Raw genomic sequence first — 16,834 nt, forward strand, 5'->3', positions numbered from 1 at the left:
GAAAATGAGACAACTGCAGTGTGTTATGTCTGCAGAGAAGTACACTGTGATTTTGAGGCTGCACACATAGGCCATACAGAGAAGAAGGTGACCAAATCCTTTCCATGTGGCTCTAGTGAAACTTCATGTGGGATACTGCATTCAATTCTGGGTACAACAATACTGAGAAAGACATTAACAATGGGTGTCTCAAGGATCCACTGAAGAATCAGTGTTATTAATGATCTTGAAGAGAGAGTGAGCCCCAGGGAGGTGGCAAAAGATATAGATTACACAGAATTATTTACGTTAGTCAAGACTGGAGAAAACTGTGAAGAACTTCAGGGGGAACTCACAAAGTTAGGTGAATGGGCAGTATGGGGCATATGAAATTCAGAGCAAATCCTGGCCCCACTGAAGTCAATGGGAATTTTGCCATTTAATTCCGTAGAGCCAGAATTTCACCCTTAGTGTTGACAAATGCAACATAATGCACATAAGAACCCACATTAAATGTGAACCCCTGATACACTTTACTGGGTTCTAAATAAGTTGTAACCCCTCAGGAATGAGACGTGGGCAACATAATAGAAACCTGCTCCTTGTGCAGTGGAACTCTGAAAAGCAAACATAATTTCAGGATGTGTAAGGAATGGGATGGAGAACAATAATGAAAATATTCCAATTCCATTCTATAATCAGTGGGACACTCTTACCTGGGACACTGTATTCAGTTCTGGTCATCTTATCTAAAAAAAGATATAGCAGAAGTAAAGGGGATCAGACATGGGCAATGAAAATTATGAGAAGCTTGGAAAAACATCTGTATGAGGACAGACTGGAGACCGAGGCTGTTTAATTTAAGAGGGGACATGATAAAGGTATGTGTAGTAAGGTATGGAGAAGGCACAGAGAAGGCAAAATGGGCACTTTTCTTTACCTCCTCTCAACACAAGAACAGGTGCTTAATGAAACTGAATGGCAGCAAATGTGAAACCTATACAAGGAAACAACACTTCATCACAAAAAGGCACAATTAGCGTGTGGAACTCATCGCCATAGTACACTGAGGACACGTGTTAGTGAGGTTAACAATGAGAATAGGGGTTTATATGGAACATTCCTTTCCTGGCTCTCTCCTTTGCAACAGCTATTGGCAGATACTTTCAGAGACAGGATACTGAGTTAGGCAGACCCCTGATCTGAGTCTCAGAGTCCAAGGGCAAAAGGGACCATTGTGATCAGCTAGTCTAGCCTCCTGAATAACACAGGCCAGAGAACTTACCCAGAATAATTCCTAGAGCAGATCTTGGAAAAAAATACAATTTTGATTTAAAAACAGTCAATGAAGAAGAATCCACCACGACCCTTGGTAAATTGTTCCAATGGTTAACTACTCTCACCATTAAACATTTACACCTTATTTCCAGTCTGAATTTCTCTAGCTTCAACTTCCAGCCACATATCTTTCTCTGTTAGATTAAAAAGCCCATTATCAAATATTTGTTCCCCAGGAAGGTACTTATAGACTCTAATCAAGTCACCCTTAACCTTCTCTTTATTAAGATAAATGTGAAAGATGTAGACAAACTGGAGAAAGTCCAAGAGGAGCAACAAAAATGATTAAAGATCTAGAAAACATAACCTCTAAGGGAAGATTGAAAAAATTGGGTTTGTTTAGTCTGGAGAAGAGAAGACTGATGGGGGGACATGATAAAAGTTTTCAAGTACATAAAAGATTGTTACAAGGAAAAGAAAAAAAAAATTGTTCTCCTTAACTTCTGAAGCTAGGACAAGAAGCAATGGGCTTAAATTGCAGCAAGGGCGGTTTAGGACGGACATTAGGAAAAACTTCCTAACTGCCAGGGTAGTTAAGCACTGGAATAAATTGCCTAGGGAGGTTGTGGAATCTCTGGCCATGTCTATACTGATGGTGGCAAATTTGCCGTCGCCAGATCGATCTTTCTGGATTTATTGAGCGGTCAGTATAGATCCACTCAATCGATCAGGAAGTCGACGCTTGTAAACCACCCCCTCAAGAAGCGCAGCACAGTGTAGACAGCGCGCAGAAGGGAAGCAGAGCAGTTGACGTGAGTCGACTCTGCGTAGTTTGAGTAACTCCCGTCGACTGCTGCCGAATCGCGAGGTCAGTGTAGACCAGCCCTCTGTCTTTGGAGATCTTTAAGAACAGGATAGACAAAGACCTGTCAGGGATGGTCTAGAGAACGCTTGGTCCTGCCATAAGTGCAGGAGACTGCACTAGATGACCTTGGGAGGTCCCTTCCAGGCCTACGATTCTATAAATAGACTAACAAATTTAATTTCTGCAGGCATCAGCTTTCCTGGGCTGCAACCCACTTCCTCAGATGCAAGGAATAGAAATCATACAGGAGGCAACATATTCCTTGCATCTCAGGAGGTGGATTGCAGCCCACGAAAGCTGATACCTGCAGAAATTAAATGTGTTAGTCTTTAAAGTGCTACAGAACTCTGCTTGTTTTTGCTGTATACAGACTAACACAGCGACCCCTCTGGAACTCTATAAATAGATTGAGTTCCTGGAGTCTATCACATCAAGGCAGTGGTGACCAACCTTATTCCACAAGAGGGCCACATAACCTAAGCACGACCTTGTATGTGCCAAATAGATTCTACATACTTCCTTGGGTAAACGAAAATGTAAACATGACAACAAAACGCTAATAAATCCCCCATTAGCATATTGTGTTAAGCAGGCCGCAGGCCTTATGAAATTCTCTGGTGGGCCATGTAAGGTCTGCGAGCTGTACGTTGAGCACCCTGGCTTTAAGGCATGCTTTCTCATCCTTTAATCATTCCTGTAGCTCTTCTACCATTCTCCCAGAGCAGTGGTTTTCAACATTTCCAAACTATTGTGCCCCTTTCAGGAGTCTGATTTGTCTTGTGTACCTCAAGTTTCACCTCACTTAAACTACCTGCTTACAAAAATCAGACAAAAATATAAAAAAGTGTCACTATTCCTGAAAAATTGGTTACTTTCTCATTTTTACTATTTATAAAATAAATAAATTGTACCCCTGGTTGAGAACCAGTGTCAGAGTATTTTCTATTATCCTTCAAACTGAAAGGAGTTTAGAGAAGAACAACAAAAACTGTCAGAGGGCTGGAGGGATTGAATTATGAAGAGATATTAAGAGCTAAATCTGTCTAGAGTGGGTAAAAGATGACTAAGGCAGGGGTGGAGAGAAAGTGCCAATAGTCTAGAAAGATCTCATGGGTGTAAACATCACTGAAGGAAAATTGTTTTTTCCAGGTGGCCCAACAGAATGTAACTCAGAGAATCAGTCTGAGGGAATGTGAACATCTCGGTCTGCTGTGGCCTCCACATGGGTTATCATATGAGAGATACAAGAAAAAATAACAGTCAAAGACATTTTAAATACTGAGACCATCATCCCTTTAGTATCTACGAAGTTGTCTCTAGGTCCATGATTCAGCATTCCCGATGTAATTAATTTACAAAGACATATGACAGCAGACCAGATTCAAAGGGAAGGCTAAGAACATACACCAGTTCACACTCTTGTAGAACTTACACGTTATCCCCCCAGCTCATGAATTACACTAGCTTGAATCCTGTCCCATTTACTGAAGTGTGCCATACATCCCCCACGCTCACAGACTTCTGCTTTTAATCTGGCCCAGAGCCTAGCCGAGTGGAAGGGAACCTGTCTACGCTGGTGTAACTCACACACTGAGGGGCTGGGAAAAAGTAATTCAGCAAGGAAAGCCACTAACAAGAGTGGGTGAGAGGATGTATGTTAAAGAAGGCATGTTACTGTAACTTAGCTCCCACACACCACACAGGGCTCTATTTACTTCAGTGGGCTTCCAGGCGGGTGCTGGGATCCCTCCCTTTGGAACAACTGGCAGGATGGAGGCCTTAAGACTTCCTTACCCATTGGAAGAATAGGTTCTAGGTAGGTTTAAAGTAGTCTCAGTGTAAGGCGCCTAACCTGCACCACCACTGAATTTGATTCTGTATGTTTTTGTGGATCAGAAGCAACTTTGGGTCTGAAATGGGTGGTGTTCTTTGTAATGAGATCCACTCAAGCTCCTTGGCGCAGGCACTTTGTAACAGGTACACTTACCCAGCTATGTAAGTCTATTTGCCACGCGCTGGGGCAGTCTCCTCAGGGAAGTGCTCCATTGCTTGGTTCATGGAAAACCAGACTGAACCCTGCGGGGAACAATTCCACCCTGGGCTCCCTGGAAAAGGAGTGGCCTGACAGGTATCTGCCATCTTTTAACATCTATGACCCTGTAGAGGCAGCAGCCCCAGGTAAGTGGGTGGAGGCAGTCAGAGGGCAAAGCTAGCATGGCAACAGAAACAGTATGAAAAGCTAGGTGACAGACAGGTCAATTAGGTAGTTAGAAAAAGCAGGAGTTCAAAGACAAGTGAGAATCATTAGACTAGGACTGGAAGCTGGAAAGACTTCCCTATGCAGAGAGGTTGGCAAGACTGGAACTATTTAGTTCAGAGAGGAGATGAACAGGGGATATGACAGAAGTATAACAATTAAAAAGAAGTGTTGTTGCCATGGTGGTAGGCATGGTATATGAACCTGAACAGAACAGATCAATTCTGCATGCCTATTCCCCCTCTCTCCTAACACAAGAACAAGGGGACACAGGATGAAACCAAAAACGTTCACAAATTTAACACAAATGAAAGGGAAAACTTTGCGTGTGACACTAATTAACCCATGGAACTCATTGCCACTGCCAGAGAAGCCAAGAGCAAAGCAGAAGTCAGAAAAAGATTAGACATTTATATGGATGAGGTTACTTTAGACAGGATAACCTGTGGGGAGGATATCCACAATGGTTCACTTTTGGATTTTTTGCACCTTCCCCTGAAGCCTCCAATATTGGCCACCGTCAGAGACAGGATTCTAGACTAGATGGAGCACTGGTCTGATCTAGACAGATACACAGATACAGAAATCACTCAGACAGGATGAGGTATTAACACAAGAGACAATTACAAGGAAAGTCCCTAAAATTGGGTTTCTAGATAGCTATGCCAGGGATACATAGAGCTCAGGAAGAAAGGAACAGAGATGGACCCTGACAACATATTGTGTGTGTCTCACATGCATACTGTGTGCATGCTGGAGCCACAAGCCGATTATACACGTACAGTATGTACACAGCACCCTGCAGTGATGAGAGACTGAGACAAACATGCAGGCTGTACAAGAAAGAGATGGGGACCCATGTGTAGGGTGCATGGAGACTGCATGAAAACACAGAACATGCAGCACCAGGAGACAACAGCGCAGATGCCAGGTGTGCAGGTACCACATGTGCGTAGGAGCCTGTGGCACCAGAAGGTGGAAACTCACAGGCCAGCTGTGCTGGCACCTCATGTCCCTGGGAGCCTGCGGCTCTGACGGAGTGGAACACAGTTTTGCTGGTGTCGTGCACATGCAGGCGTCTACAGCAATGGGAGAAGAGGAAGACCCTGTACAACTGCATGGGAGCCATGCTGCACAGGAGCCCGCAGCACTGGGAGGCAGAGGCCCACCTATATGCCCTGTGCACTGCTCGGAGCCCCTGTTCAGAGCCCGGTAATGTTGCTGTCTCATGTTCAGTGGCTCACAAATCTCCTAGTCTCCTTAATTTCCCCTGCATGCCGTCCAGCTGGGGGGGAAGGAGGGCATTCCTGGCTGGTACCAGGAGGGAGATGCCCAGCAAGCACCAGCTAAAGGGCTCAGACAGTTTGGTAAAGGGTGCAAGCCCATGCCAGAAACACAGGGCAGCACCGGCTGTAACACAGACCAACCGGTGGCGAAGCCCCTTGACAAGGGCTGGCCACCCCAGCCCCGCAGCCCAGGCTGGAGGGGCTGCCGTCGCTGATCCAACTCCAGACAGGCTCCTGGCCATGCCTCTGCGTCAGTGTCACCGGCATGGAGCTGCCCAGCAAGTGCGACGCTGGCGGGGGAGCTTGCACCGTGCCGTACCGTGCTGTACCTGGCAGCTGCGGAGGAGGAGAGCCGCTCGCCTCCATCCAGGGGTCCCCGGACACACGCCGCTGCCCAGGAACTCCCGCCCGCCGGGCATCGCTCAACAAGTGGCCGTGGCCATGTCCCCGTTAGGGCCAGGGGCCAGGCAGGGGGGCTGGGGCAGACCCTGCCCCCTCCACCGCCTCCGCGGAGCAGCAGCGTCCTGCTCCTCCTGCGGCCACGCAGCCTCTGCCGCCCGCCTGGGGATCGCTCAGGAGCCGCGCCGCACAGCTCCGCACCCGGGCGGCTGCGGCTGCTGCTCCGGCTGGAAATAAAACCCCGCGCGCCGCCGGCAGCGAGCGCCGAGCCGGGCCGGGCCGGCCCCAGGCACAGTCAGAGGCGGCGGCCCGGAGACCAGCGCGCGGCCACCCACCCGCGGCCCCAGCAGCCAGCCCGGCGCCGCGCAGAGCGGGGACCAAAGCTCCGCGCCCGGCCGCGCTACCCTGCGCTGCGCGCCGCCGCCGCCACACCTGCGCTGCGCTGCGCTGCGCTTCTCACACCCACCCCGGCGAGCTGCAGCTCCGCGGAGACACGCTGCGGATCTCCCCCCGCTCCCGCGCACGGCAGCCCCGCGCACCCGTTCCGGGGTGTGCCCCCCCCCCCCCGCCGGACCCCTGCAGCCCGCCCGCCAGGTGCGCAGCTCAGCACAGATCTAGATACCGCCCCCCGCCCTTCACTCTCCGCTTCATCCAGCGCCCAGCCTGCGCCGGCAGCCCACGGCCCTGCCCCCGGCTTCATCGGAGTCAGGGAGCGAGCCGAGTCAGTCCCGGTGGGCCGGCACGCTGCGTCTGGACAGCAAAGGCTGGGCGTGAGCAGATCCCGGCCGCTGCGGGCCCTCGCTGGGGCAGCTCACCTCTGCCTCAGTTTCCCTTCTCATCAAATGAGGCTCGCGAGCCCCTGGGCAGGGGAGGGCCGGAGTCATTAGCTAATGTTTGCAGGGGCAGGACACCAGCGGCGGGGCTGGGCGGGGATGTCTCTTGTCGCTGCTGAGCTTTGCTCGTGTTCTAAGCAGGCGATCTCCTTCCCAAGTAAACCCAAGGGCAAGAGCTGGGGGCCCCGGCCCCGGCTCCGGCTCCGACCCCTCCGCAGGCCGGGCTAGGGCCGGGCACAGCTCAGCCCTTGGCAGCAGATGCGGCGGGTGCCCGGGATTTGGGGTTTGACAACCCACTAGCCCAGGCTGCGTCCCCAGCCTTAGGCTGCCCTGAGCCGAGCCGAGCCGAGCCAGGCCCCACCCGAGCGCGGCCGGACCGGATCTCACCTGAGCGCCCACTGAGCCACGACCGCCGGCCGCCCTCGGGCGATATAAAGGGCGGAGGGGGCCGCCCGCCCCCAGTCTTATCTGCCAGCCAGGGTCGCTCGGCTGCGCTCGCTCCCTCCCTCCAGCACGTCCTCGGCTCGGCTCGGCCCGGTCGGGAGCCGCCGCCACAGGTAGGCCGGGAGCCGCCGGCCGGCTCAGCTGCCTACGCCGGGCTCCGTCCCCCGGCTCCCTCCCGGCCCGGGGGAGCTAGTCCAGCGTCTGTCTCCGTTGCCCGGGGCTTCCCTCCCCTTACCTCCAGCACTGAAGCCCTCTCCGCGGCAGGAGCTGTGGGGCGAGGGGAGCCTGCTCCTCCCGGGGCCCGGGCTGACTCGCCCCCCGCCCGGCGAGCGCAAGGCGCTGGGCTGGCGGCACCAGCGCAACCAGCAGCGTCTGCCCCGCCGGGTGCATGCTACCTGCCCGCGCCGTGATCGGGGGGGACGCAGCGGGCCCCAGCCTAGCACGGGCCAGGCGGGCCGGGGGCCACCTCCCCTCCCCTCCCCCGCCAGCGCGGGGCCGCCGGCGACCCGAGCCGGGGCCGGGCCGGACTCGTGTGCGGGAAGCGGCGTGACGCCGGTTAGCGGAGGGGAAGGCAGCCTCGGGCCGAGCGGGCCGGCGTGTGAACCCCGCCGCGGGCAACGCCGGCCTCGGCCCGGCCCGGCCCGGCCCGGCCCGCCTCTCGGCTAGGGGGCACCGAGCCGGCGGCTTACCTGCCTCCCGCCCCGCCCATCCCCGGTCCGGTCGGACTGCGGGGCCGGGCTCACCTCACCCGCCAGGGCGAGCCCAGCTGCGGGCCGGGCCGGGCGCTGCTGTCCCCGCACCCGCTGCAGGGGCCCGCCGCTGCCCGCGTCCCCGGCTCGGCCCGGCCCGGCCCGCGCAGGACATCCCCGGGGGGGGGCGGGTGTCACTGTCTGGCCGCGGGGCCTTTCGTCGCGCGGGACGGAGCCGCACTCACTTGGCGCGTGGCGCGGCGGGCGCGGAGCATCCTCCGGCGGTGCGGTGCGGTGCGGGGCTGGGCTGGGCGCGGCGCGGTCTGGTGCGGTTCGGTCCCCTCCGCCTCCGCGCCCGTCTGCCTCGGCCGGTGCCAGCGAGCGGGGCGCTGCGGGAGTGAGCGGGCGCGGGGCTCCCCACCGGCGCTGCGGCTGTAGGGGGAGGAGCGCTCCGGGCCGGGGAGGGGGGATCCGGGGGCGGGGGTCTGTGGAGGGGGAGGGGTACTCGCGGGGGGGGGGGGGGCGGTGGGGGGGCGGGGACCCTGCCCCGGGGGGGGGGGGCGGAGGTCTGTGGAGGGGGAGGGGGGGGGGGAGGATGGGGGGCGGGGACCCTGCCCCGGGGGTGTGGGGGGGGCCGGCGGGAGGGGGGGCGGAGGTCTGTGGAGGGGGAGGGGTACTCGCGGGGGGGGGGGGATGGTGGGGCGGGGGCGGGGACCCTGCCCGGGGGTTGGGGGGATCCCGGGGCGAGAGGGGGGCGGGGGTCTGTGGAGGGGGAGGGGTACTCGCGGGGGGGGGGCGGATGGGGGGCGGGGGGCCCCCGGGCCGGGGGTTGGCTCTTTCCGGAGGCTCTCGTGTGTTGGGGGCCGGCAGCGGGGGCCGTGCGGGAGCCACCCCCGGGCTCTAGTCCTCTTGCCTGGAGGGTGACTCTCAGGCCGACTCTATGGTAATGCGGAAGTGAAGGGCGCCCGGCGTAGGCGCTCTGCCCAGAGCAGAGAACCCCGTGGACTCTCTGTGGTAACGCGGAAGTGAGCGGACTCGGAGCCGCTCTGTCTGCTCGGGGCTCGTGGACTCTCTGGTAACGCGGAAGTGAGCGGAGGCGCTCTGCCGAGGCGGGTGGACTTGTCGCGGATAATGAGCGGAGCCGCTCTGTCCGGACTCTATGGTAACGCGGAGGGGCGTGGAGCCGCTCTGTCCGGACTCTATGGTAACGCGGAAGGGAGTGAGGCCGAGCCTGGGGCCAGGGTCTCTGGCCGGGCCCGGCGCCGCCCTTGCGGGGACGGAAGCTCGAGGCCCCGGGCTCAGGGCAGCGGCCCCGGCTGGGGCGTGAGCCCGGGACGGCGCGTGCCGCAGCCCGGCAGGACGGGTGTCGGCCCGGGGAAGCCTGCGGGCGCTGCCCGGCCGGGCAGGTGGGGACCGCCGCTGGCGACACGCCGGAGAGCTCCGCCCGTGCTGCCGGGCCGGGCCGGGCCGGGCCGCAGCTCCGGGACCCACGAGCCGCTCGTCGCCGGTGGCCCCTTAGCTCGGGGAGCGGTGACTGGGGCCGTGGGGCCTCCCCCGGTGTCCTCGCAGTCCGTTTGCCCGCAGCGGAGCCTGGCACGCCCGGGGGGCTCCTGGCACGCCCGGCACTAGTGCAGCCGTGGCTGAGGTCTGCGCCCCAGCTCCGAGCCCCCGCGGGCAGCGCGCTGCGATTCGCTCAGGCTGCCTCTGTTCTGAGCAAAGGGCTTGGGGCGGGGCGGGGCGGGGCGGGGCTGCTGGGTCTTGTGTCCCGTGAAAACGATCTTTGTCACCTTTACAGATGGCGTCTGCCGCACCACGAGAGATGCTGGTCCAGAGCTTAGCCCGGCTTCTCCAGGAAACGGGTGAGGCCTTGCTGGATCTCACCCTCCTGTTTTCAGACCTGCCTGATGAGCCCTGGGATCAGGTCTGGAGGAGAGTGTGCGGGCGGACGTGCTGGGAGGGGGGTTAGAAAAGGGAAGACCGTTCTCACTTCTCTATGTTGTGATCAGGTTGACATCTGGCTGTGGGATTGTCTGGGGGGCGGATGACTTAGGAGTCTTTGGCTTCCCAGTGCAGAGCTATGGGACAGTCTCCAGAGCTCAGCCTGGCTGCTGTTCTGTGATGGGCTCTGCTCATCTGTACGCAGTGACACGGGTGTCCGTCTTGGGCACCATATCACGTGGACAAGTTTCCCAAGCAGACCTTGGCAATGATGAGGGGAAGAACAACACCAAGTCTAACTGAAGCTCGAGTAGCCTCAGCAAGCACTGCACCAATTGCTTGGGGGGCGGCAGATGGGGGCCCAGCTAGGACAGGTCCTTTCCTAATGCCCCTTTACCCAGAACTATGCCGGGCCCACCACAGAGACACTAGGAACCACAGAATGTCTGTCTTCTCCTGAGCCATATCTGTGTGCAACATCTATAAGGTTTTGGTCATCGTCGATCCCTCGAGTCGAGGATGATCTTTTTCACAGGTTCTATTTTATATGGGTTCTTTGGTGACTAAGAGTCTGATCCTTGAGCTGCAGACTCGTTGGCACCATTGGCTGGCGTTGCCAGTGCTGTTGGAAGGCAGGGTTGTGCCATGGTAGTTGTCTGTCCTTCCTTTTCTGGCATGTTTCTGTGACCAGGGCAAGGCAATGTTCCTCAAAAATGGGTCGTTCCTTCTCTGACAAGTCTTTGCCAGTTAGCCCTGTCTTGGGCTACTGTCTCCAGATGTGTGATGTCAATGCCACATCTCTTGATGTTTGTCTTGAGGTATTTTTGAAGCATTTCCTTTGGCCTCTCTGTTTCCTTTCTCCTTTGGTGAGTTGGGCATACCGCAAGATTTTGATAGTGCAGCCTGCATCCAGGACCGCCGACAGCAATTCCGGGCCCCAGGGCAGAACAGTCTATGCCGTCCTCTTCCCCCCACCCCACCCGATCTGAGTGGGCTTCCGCCGGAAGTTTTTACTTGTATATTATGTGCTATGCAGCTGAAGAGGCGGAATCTGCTACTCAGCTTCCCTGGTCCCTTGGACTCCACAGGAGATTACTGATCAACCCAGGAAGCTAAGTAACAGATACCATTGCCTCAGCCACCCCGGAACCTGCATGGTGCATAATAAATAATCTCAGCTCAGAGGAGGGGCAGAGAGCGTGAGTGATGCGGCCCTTGGGGGAGGGGTGTGTGTGGAGGAGAAGAGGGTACTATTTATCCTCCTATCCATCGAGGCCCCTTTAAATCGCCAGGCCCCTGGTCAATTGCTCCTCTTGCCCCTCTCCATACACAGCCCCTCCCCCATTGGCAGGCCTGCCTGTATATCCATTATATGTTATATATATCATAATTCCACATTATAAATCCATGGTATGCCCACACCTTGAATAGTGTGTGCAGTTCTGGTCACCCCATCTCAAAAAAAAAAAAAAAAAAAAAAGACACATTATAAATGGAAAAGGTACAGGAAAGGGCAACACAAATGATAGATATGAAACAGCTTCCATATGAGAAGAGATTAAAAAGACTGGGACATTTCAGCTTGGAAAAGAGACAACGAAGAGGGGATATGATTGAAATCTATAAAATTGTGACTGATGTGAAGTGAATAAGGAAGTGTTTTTCACTCCTTCACATAACACAAAAACAGGGGTCACCCAATTAAATTAATAAGCAGCAGATTTAAAACAAACAAAAGGATCTTCACTTCTTCACACAATGCACAGTCAACCTGTGGAACTTGTTGCCAGGGGGTGTTGTGAAGGCCAAAAATATAACGGGGTTCAGAAAAGAATTAGATAGGTTCGTGGAGGATAAGGTCCATCAGTGGCTATTAGCCAGGATGGTCGTGGATGCAACCTCATGCTCTGGGCGTCCCTAGCCTCAGATTGCTAGAAGCTGGGAGTGGACAAGGGGATGGGTCACTCAGCGGTTGCTTGTTCTGTTCATTCCCTCAGAAGCACCTGGCTTTGGCCAGTGTCAGACCGGACACTGGGCTGGCTGGGCCATTGGTCTGACCCAGCATGTCTGTTCTTATGCAAGTTTCCCAGCCAAGTCAGCAGACTCTGGCTAGCAGGGCTTCAGCTAGTGCTAGGGAGGGGAAGGGGCTTCAGAGCCTGAGCTGTGCCCAAACTGTAACCTCAAACTGCAGCGCAGCAGAGTAAATGCTTCTCTTAACCTTTTCCTCCTGCATTGTTCACACATTTCTAAACATTGTGACTTTACTGTACAGCCTGAACATTGTATGCAGGCCTTGTTTATTGTTTAAAATGGGATTGTGAAAATGAGAAAGTGATTTAATGGTGTGATGTCAGGCAAATGGACCGGTGCTTGATTACAGCCTCATGACCGTGGGAGAAAGGTCCAACTTCCTAGCCTGCCATCACACCCTGGGAAGTGGTGAGGTGAGTTCAGATGGAACTGCAGATATACTGAGTGTGTTAATGGTCTGATCTCTCTCACAGGAGACTTGGTTCTAGATGGCACTAGCACCCTCACCTTGCTCACCTCCACTCTGCAGCACCTGACTCAGGTCTTTGAGCAGCATCTGGTGTCCCGAAACCAGAATCATGGTTTCATTGCACTTCCGTCACACCCAGCTGACACATCTGCCATTCTCCAGGCCCAGTTCCTGTTTGACATCTTGCAGAAGACTCTCTCCCTGAAGGTTTGTACTGAAAAGGTGCACTGTGGTTGATTTTTGTGGCGAAGAGCGATTATGGTAAGCTTAGCAGATCTGCCAGGACTGCTAGAGCAGATTTCTCTGTATCCCCGTCCCAGGATGGCTTCATTTGAGCTGCGTATAATTAACCCTGTGTTGCAGGCATATCAGAGTATGTGCCTCTTTCTAGCTGAGGCACTGACAGCATTGTGGGACAGTGTGGAACTATAGTGTTTGGGTAATGACCTGTGTTTATTTTGTATAGCATCTTTCCCAGCAAATTGCAAAGCCTTTTGGAGACAGAATTGAAAACAGGACAGCTGAGAGGAATATCAAATGCTGACCCTGGTTGGGTGGCATTGTAGTGAATAGACGAAAGGGTAAATCATAAAATGTGTTTGAACATGTTATTTGGTGTCTGGTGGAGACTGGGGTATGGATGAGCTACTTGTCTGGGTCAAGCTTTGTAAGTCTGAGGGTGTAGGCTTGGGAAATGGGCAGACAAGTTAGCAGAGATTATATCTGTTGTTTTAGCAAGGGTGCATGTCGACTACTAGTTACTCAGGTTCCCACTGATTCTGCTAGACCAATAGCTCTTAGTTTTATTGTAGTGGGACTGAGAAGAGCTAGAAATGCTCTGGATGTGTTACGATCCAATTACAATTACGTTTGAACACGGAGGGAATCCTAGAAGATGAGGGTTGGACAGGACCTCAGGAGGTCATCTAGTCCAACCCCCTGCTCAAAGCAGGACCAGCCCCAACTAAACCATTGGTAAGAAGACCAATAACAGAGATGAAGGCAAAGGTGAGAGTTTCAGATGGTCTTTCAAATAAGTAGAGGAGAATGTTCTTGCATCAAGTGTAAGAAGGGCAGGCTAGACAGGGAAAGGAGCAGAGATGGTGTTAGCTGGAATAGGACCTTGACAGCTTATTGAAGATGACCATTATTAATAAATGAAACCGCCCGGGAGCTCCAGGGTGGAAATGACGTCTGCTTGAAGGCTTGGTCTACACTTAAACCTTATACTGGCATAGCTGAGTCAGTCAGGAGTATTGAAAACCCCTCGCCTGACATAGCTATGCCCACAAAACCCTCAGTGTGGACACTGCTGTGCCAAGAGTGCTTCAGTCAGCGTAGCTAATGTTCATGGTTCCTACGCTGCCAGACATTTAGTGTAGACGTAACCTAAGCTGTAAGGCCATGTCTACACCACCAACTCTGGTCACCATAACTGATGTTGGCATACAGCTGCTAAGTTCGTATATTGCTTGTGCGCACGCATGCTTGGCTGCTTATGCTGGTGCTGTGCATGCTCGCCAGGAGCTCTTGAGTTGCAAAGCGCAGTGTGACGTCGGTAGATATGCTATTGCTCTGTGTGCCACCATACAGCACCATGCCTTTTGGAAAAATGTTTGCATTGTGTTGTGGGGTAGAAATAAGTCTCTCAAGGAATCTCTAGGAGTTAGGGGTCATGTTCCCACCATGCAATTTTCTCCATCTGATAATGCTATGCAATAATTTTCATGCTTTTTAAAAAAAAAAAATTTATAAAACCCATGTGGCACTTCTTGGTGTCTGCTATCTCTGACAGAAGCATGGGTCTCGCACTGCTCTGCACTGTTCTCATGCAGATACAGGATAAATGATCCTCTGGTGTTGGCAGTTCTTCCTGCGGGTTTGTAACAAGGGATGTGACGATTTCTTCGAGGACAGATTGTTAAGAGAGAGAGCAAAAAAACCAATTCAGGGTTGTTAGAGGCATTCACAGAACAGCTGCAGATGGTGGAGTGCTGCTTCTGGGCCCAAGAATTGAGCATTGGCTGGTGGGTTTGCATCATAATGCAGGTTTGGGATGGCAAGCTGTGGCTGTAGTACTTCTGGGCCTGAAAGGTCACATTCCTAGATCTGTGTGCTAAGCTCCGCCAGCTCTCCAGCGAGGGCTGCACTGGCCATCACTGTCTGGAGGCTTGCAGTGCCAGTCAGTGGGGAAATCATTTTGGAATGGGAAGATCCACAGTGGGGGTTGTTGTCATGCAAGTGTGTAGGGCCATTAATCTCCTGCTGTGCAGGACCGGCTCTTGGCAATGTGCAAGGCACAGTGCATAGATTTGCAGCAATGGGCTTCCTGAATTGTGGTGGAGCAGTACATTTAAAAGCTTGCCAGCAGGATGGAAGTGGAGCGTTTGAAGAGCCAGACACCATGGCCATTACAATCGCTTATTGTGGAGCTATGTGGTTGAAAGAGGCTTTGGAAGAGCAGTGCTAATGATAGTGCTGTGTGCCTGACACTGCTCTGGCGCTGAAGGTTTATGGCTCTTCAGAACTGTGTGGTGCGTGGTGTAAATGTGTAAGTATTACACTCTTCTGCTGAACCTTTGAGCTATGCAATGCTTGCTGTACACTTACACGTGGCTGGGTGTCTTGAACCGATGAGTTCTGCGCTACTGTATACTTGCAAGTGGTGGATGCTTTGAGCAGCGCTGTGTTCTGCGGTATGTATTGTGAACTAATAAAGGTGAATTTATTTCCCCCCAAAATAGAAATTTGTCACTCAATAAACGGTGCAACACCTGCAAACAAGACAATACAAACGTTGAACCTAAATTAACAGAACTGAAGCAGCAAACACTTCTGTCCATTTTGTGCACAAATATCGTCCATTTTGACTAAACTCTCACTGACCTGTGAGACACACGGCTGATGTATGTGAAGCTCTGATTTTCCCTTACTGGCCCCCCGGCATGGAGTGGTAGGCATAGGACGTGCCCATCATGCCACATGATATGTTGGAGGGAAGGAGGCTGCTACCGTGGCGTTCTCAACACGCTTTGCAGTCCTTTGAGTTTGTGATTGTAGGACAGATGGGTCATCCAGAGCCTGCAGCATTTGTTCATCACCTAAGAAGCTCCATTATGTCTGGGTGCAGCGCCCTCTCCTTTTCGAGCTCTGATTCCTGCGTCTGTCTCCGTTTTCTCCTGTTCCCCTGCATGTTATCTGCCATATATGCGGTCCGATGCAATGCTGGCTTGCAGGATCTCACCGAATATATTCTCCCTAGTCCTCTTCTTTCTCATCCTCATCGGGGTCAGGTGTTCTACAGGGAGGAGGGAATGCCCATTGTGGCTGCAGCTACAGATGAGACAGACAGATCATTGGATGTACAGCCAGAACAGAAAGGGAAAGAGAATTTGAAAACTCCCTTCCCTTATTACCACTTCTTTAACAAGAGATGCTTGCTGACACTTCATGTCTGGAGTCTGCTGTGTAGTGCTGCTCTCCTGCCCCAGCCATGGTGAGCATGGCCTGCCGAGGGTGGGGCCAGGGGAAGGAGGAAGGCATTAAGATTTGATCGTATGAAATACAGTTTCGGTCCCTATTGCCATGGGTACGAGTATACAGGGCAATGGTATTGAATGTTGGCACAGTTTTCCACAGGCGGTGGGGAGGGTAACAAGACCTGGCCCAGCTGCTGCTGGTGTCCTGAAGTCTGTTTACTGCAGTGATCTCTGCCAAAGTCCGTACGGAGTGGCATGGAAAAGTGTCCTACTGAGGAGGAAAAAATAAGGCTGCCAGCCGTAGACACCTTTGGGAGAAGATCACAGTGAATCTCCATGAAAGTGAATGTACATCAACACGTTGCTCAGTACGCCACTCCTGCCTACTCCAGTGAAATGCAGGACTGAGAGACAGAGGCCAGTTCTGCCTCTGTCTGCTGTACTACTACCACTTCTCATGCGAGTCACATGATGAAAAGTCGTTGCCTGTATTTTCATTTGGGGATAGGCCAGGCACAATTGTTAAATTTAAAACCTTGTGAGGGAAAATGCACGCAGACCCCGAGCTCCTTTCTGCTCCCTTGGGCTCATCCATGCTTGGCAGGTGAGACTAGCTGGTTTCAGGTGAAGGCTTAAGTAGGTCTGGCTTGCTGCATGGCTTGACACCCCCCACCCTGGTCACCTGTCTCCTCACTGTTCAGGGCAGGGTCTGTCTCCTCTGAGATGGCCACGGTGATCTGTGGGGTGCTATTGGGTCTCAATGTAGACATGGCAGGCCTGCAGCTCAGCATCAGATGGGCTGTTGGCCTCCCTGGCCCTGTGGTGTGCCTCCTGCAGTTCCATCGCTTTCACATGGCACCACCGCCAATCCCTGTCATACCCCTTTG

At 53.7% G+C, this 16,834-nt stretch overlaps 1 protein-coding gene across 4 annotated transcripts in view; it reads left to right on the forward strand.

Annotated features, from left to right (window-relative positions):
* The first annotated feature begins 6,733 nt into the window (after nucleotides 1–6,733).
* STK11IP (serine/threonine kinase 11 interacting protein) overlaps nucleotides 6,734–16,834 on the forward strand; it is a 33,832-nt gene continuing 23,731 nt past the window's right edge. Inside the window, exons 1-3 of one of the 4 annotated variants that reach the window (XM_067537650.1) lie at nucleotides 6,734–7,454; nucleotides 9,826–9,889; nucleotides 12,473–12,675. In XM_067537650.1, coding sequence (XP_067393751.1) covers nucleotides 9,826–9,889; nucleotides 12,473–12,675 — 267 coding nt within the window. In that variant the 5' untranslated portion in view covers nucleotides 6,734–7,454. Of the gene's footprint in view, nucleotides 7,455–8,922; nucleotides 9,193–9,237; nucleotides 9,437–9,825; nucleotides 9,890–12,472; nucleotides 12,676–16,834 lie in introns of those variants that run through there. The other 3 variants (XM_067537652.1, XM_067537648.1, XM_067537651.1) reach the window with 3 other exon arrangements.

The sequence above is a fragment of the Emydura macquarii genome, unplaced genomic scaffold, assembly GCF_026122565.2.
Source record: "Emydura macquarii macquarii isolate MOO-44397 ecotype Brisbane River unplaced genomic scaffold, CSIRO-AGI_Emac_v2 contig_446, whole genome shotgun sequence".
Taxonomy (NCBI): domain Eukaryota; kingdom Metazoa; phylum Chordata; order Testudines; family Chelidae; genus Emydura; species Emydura macquarii.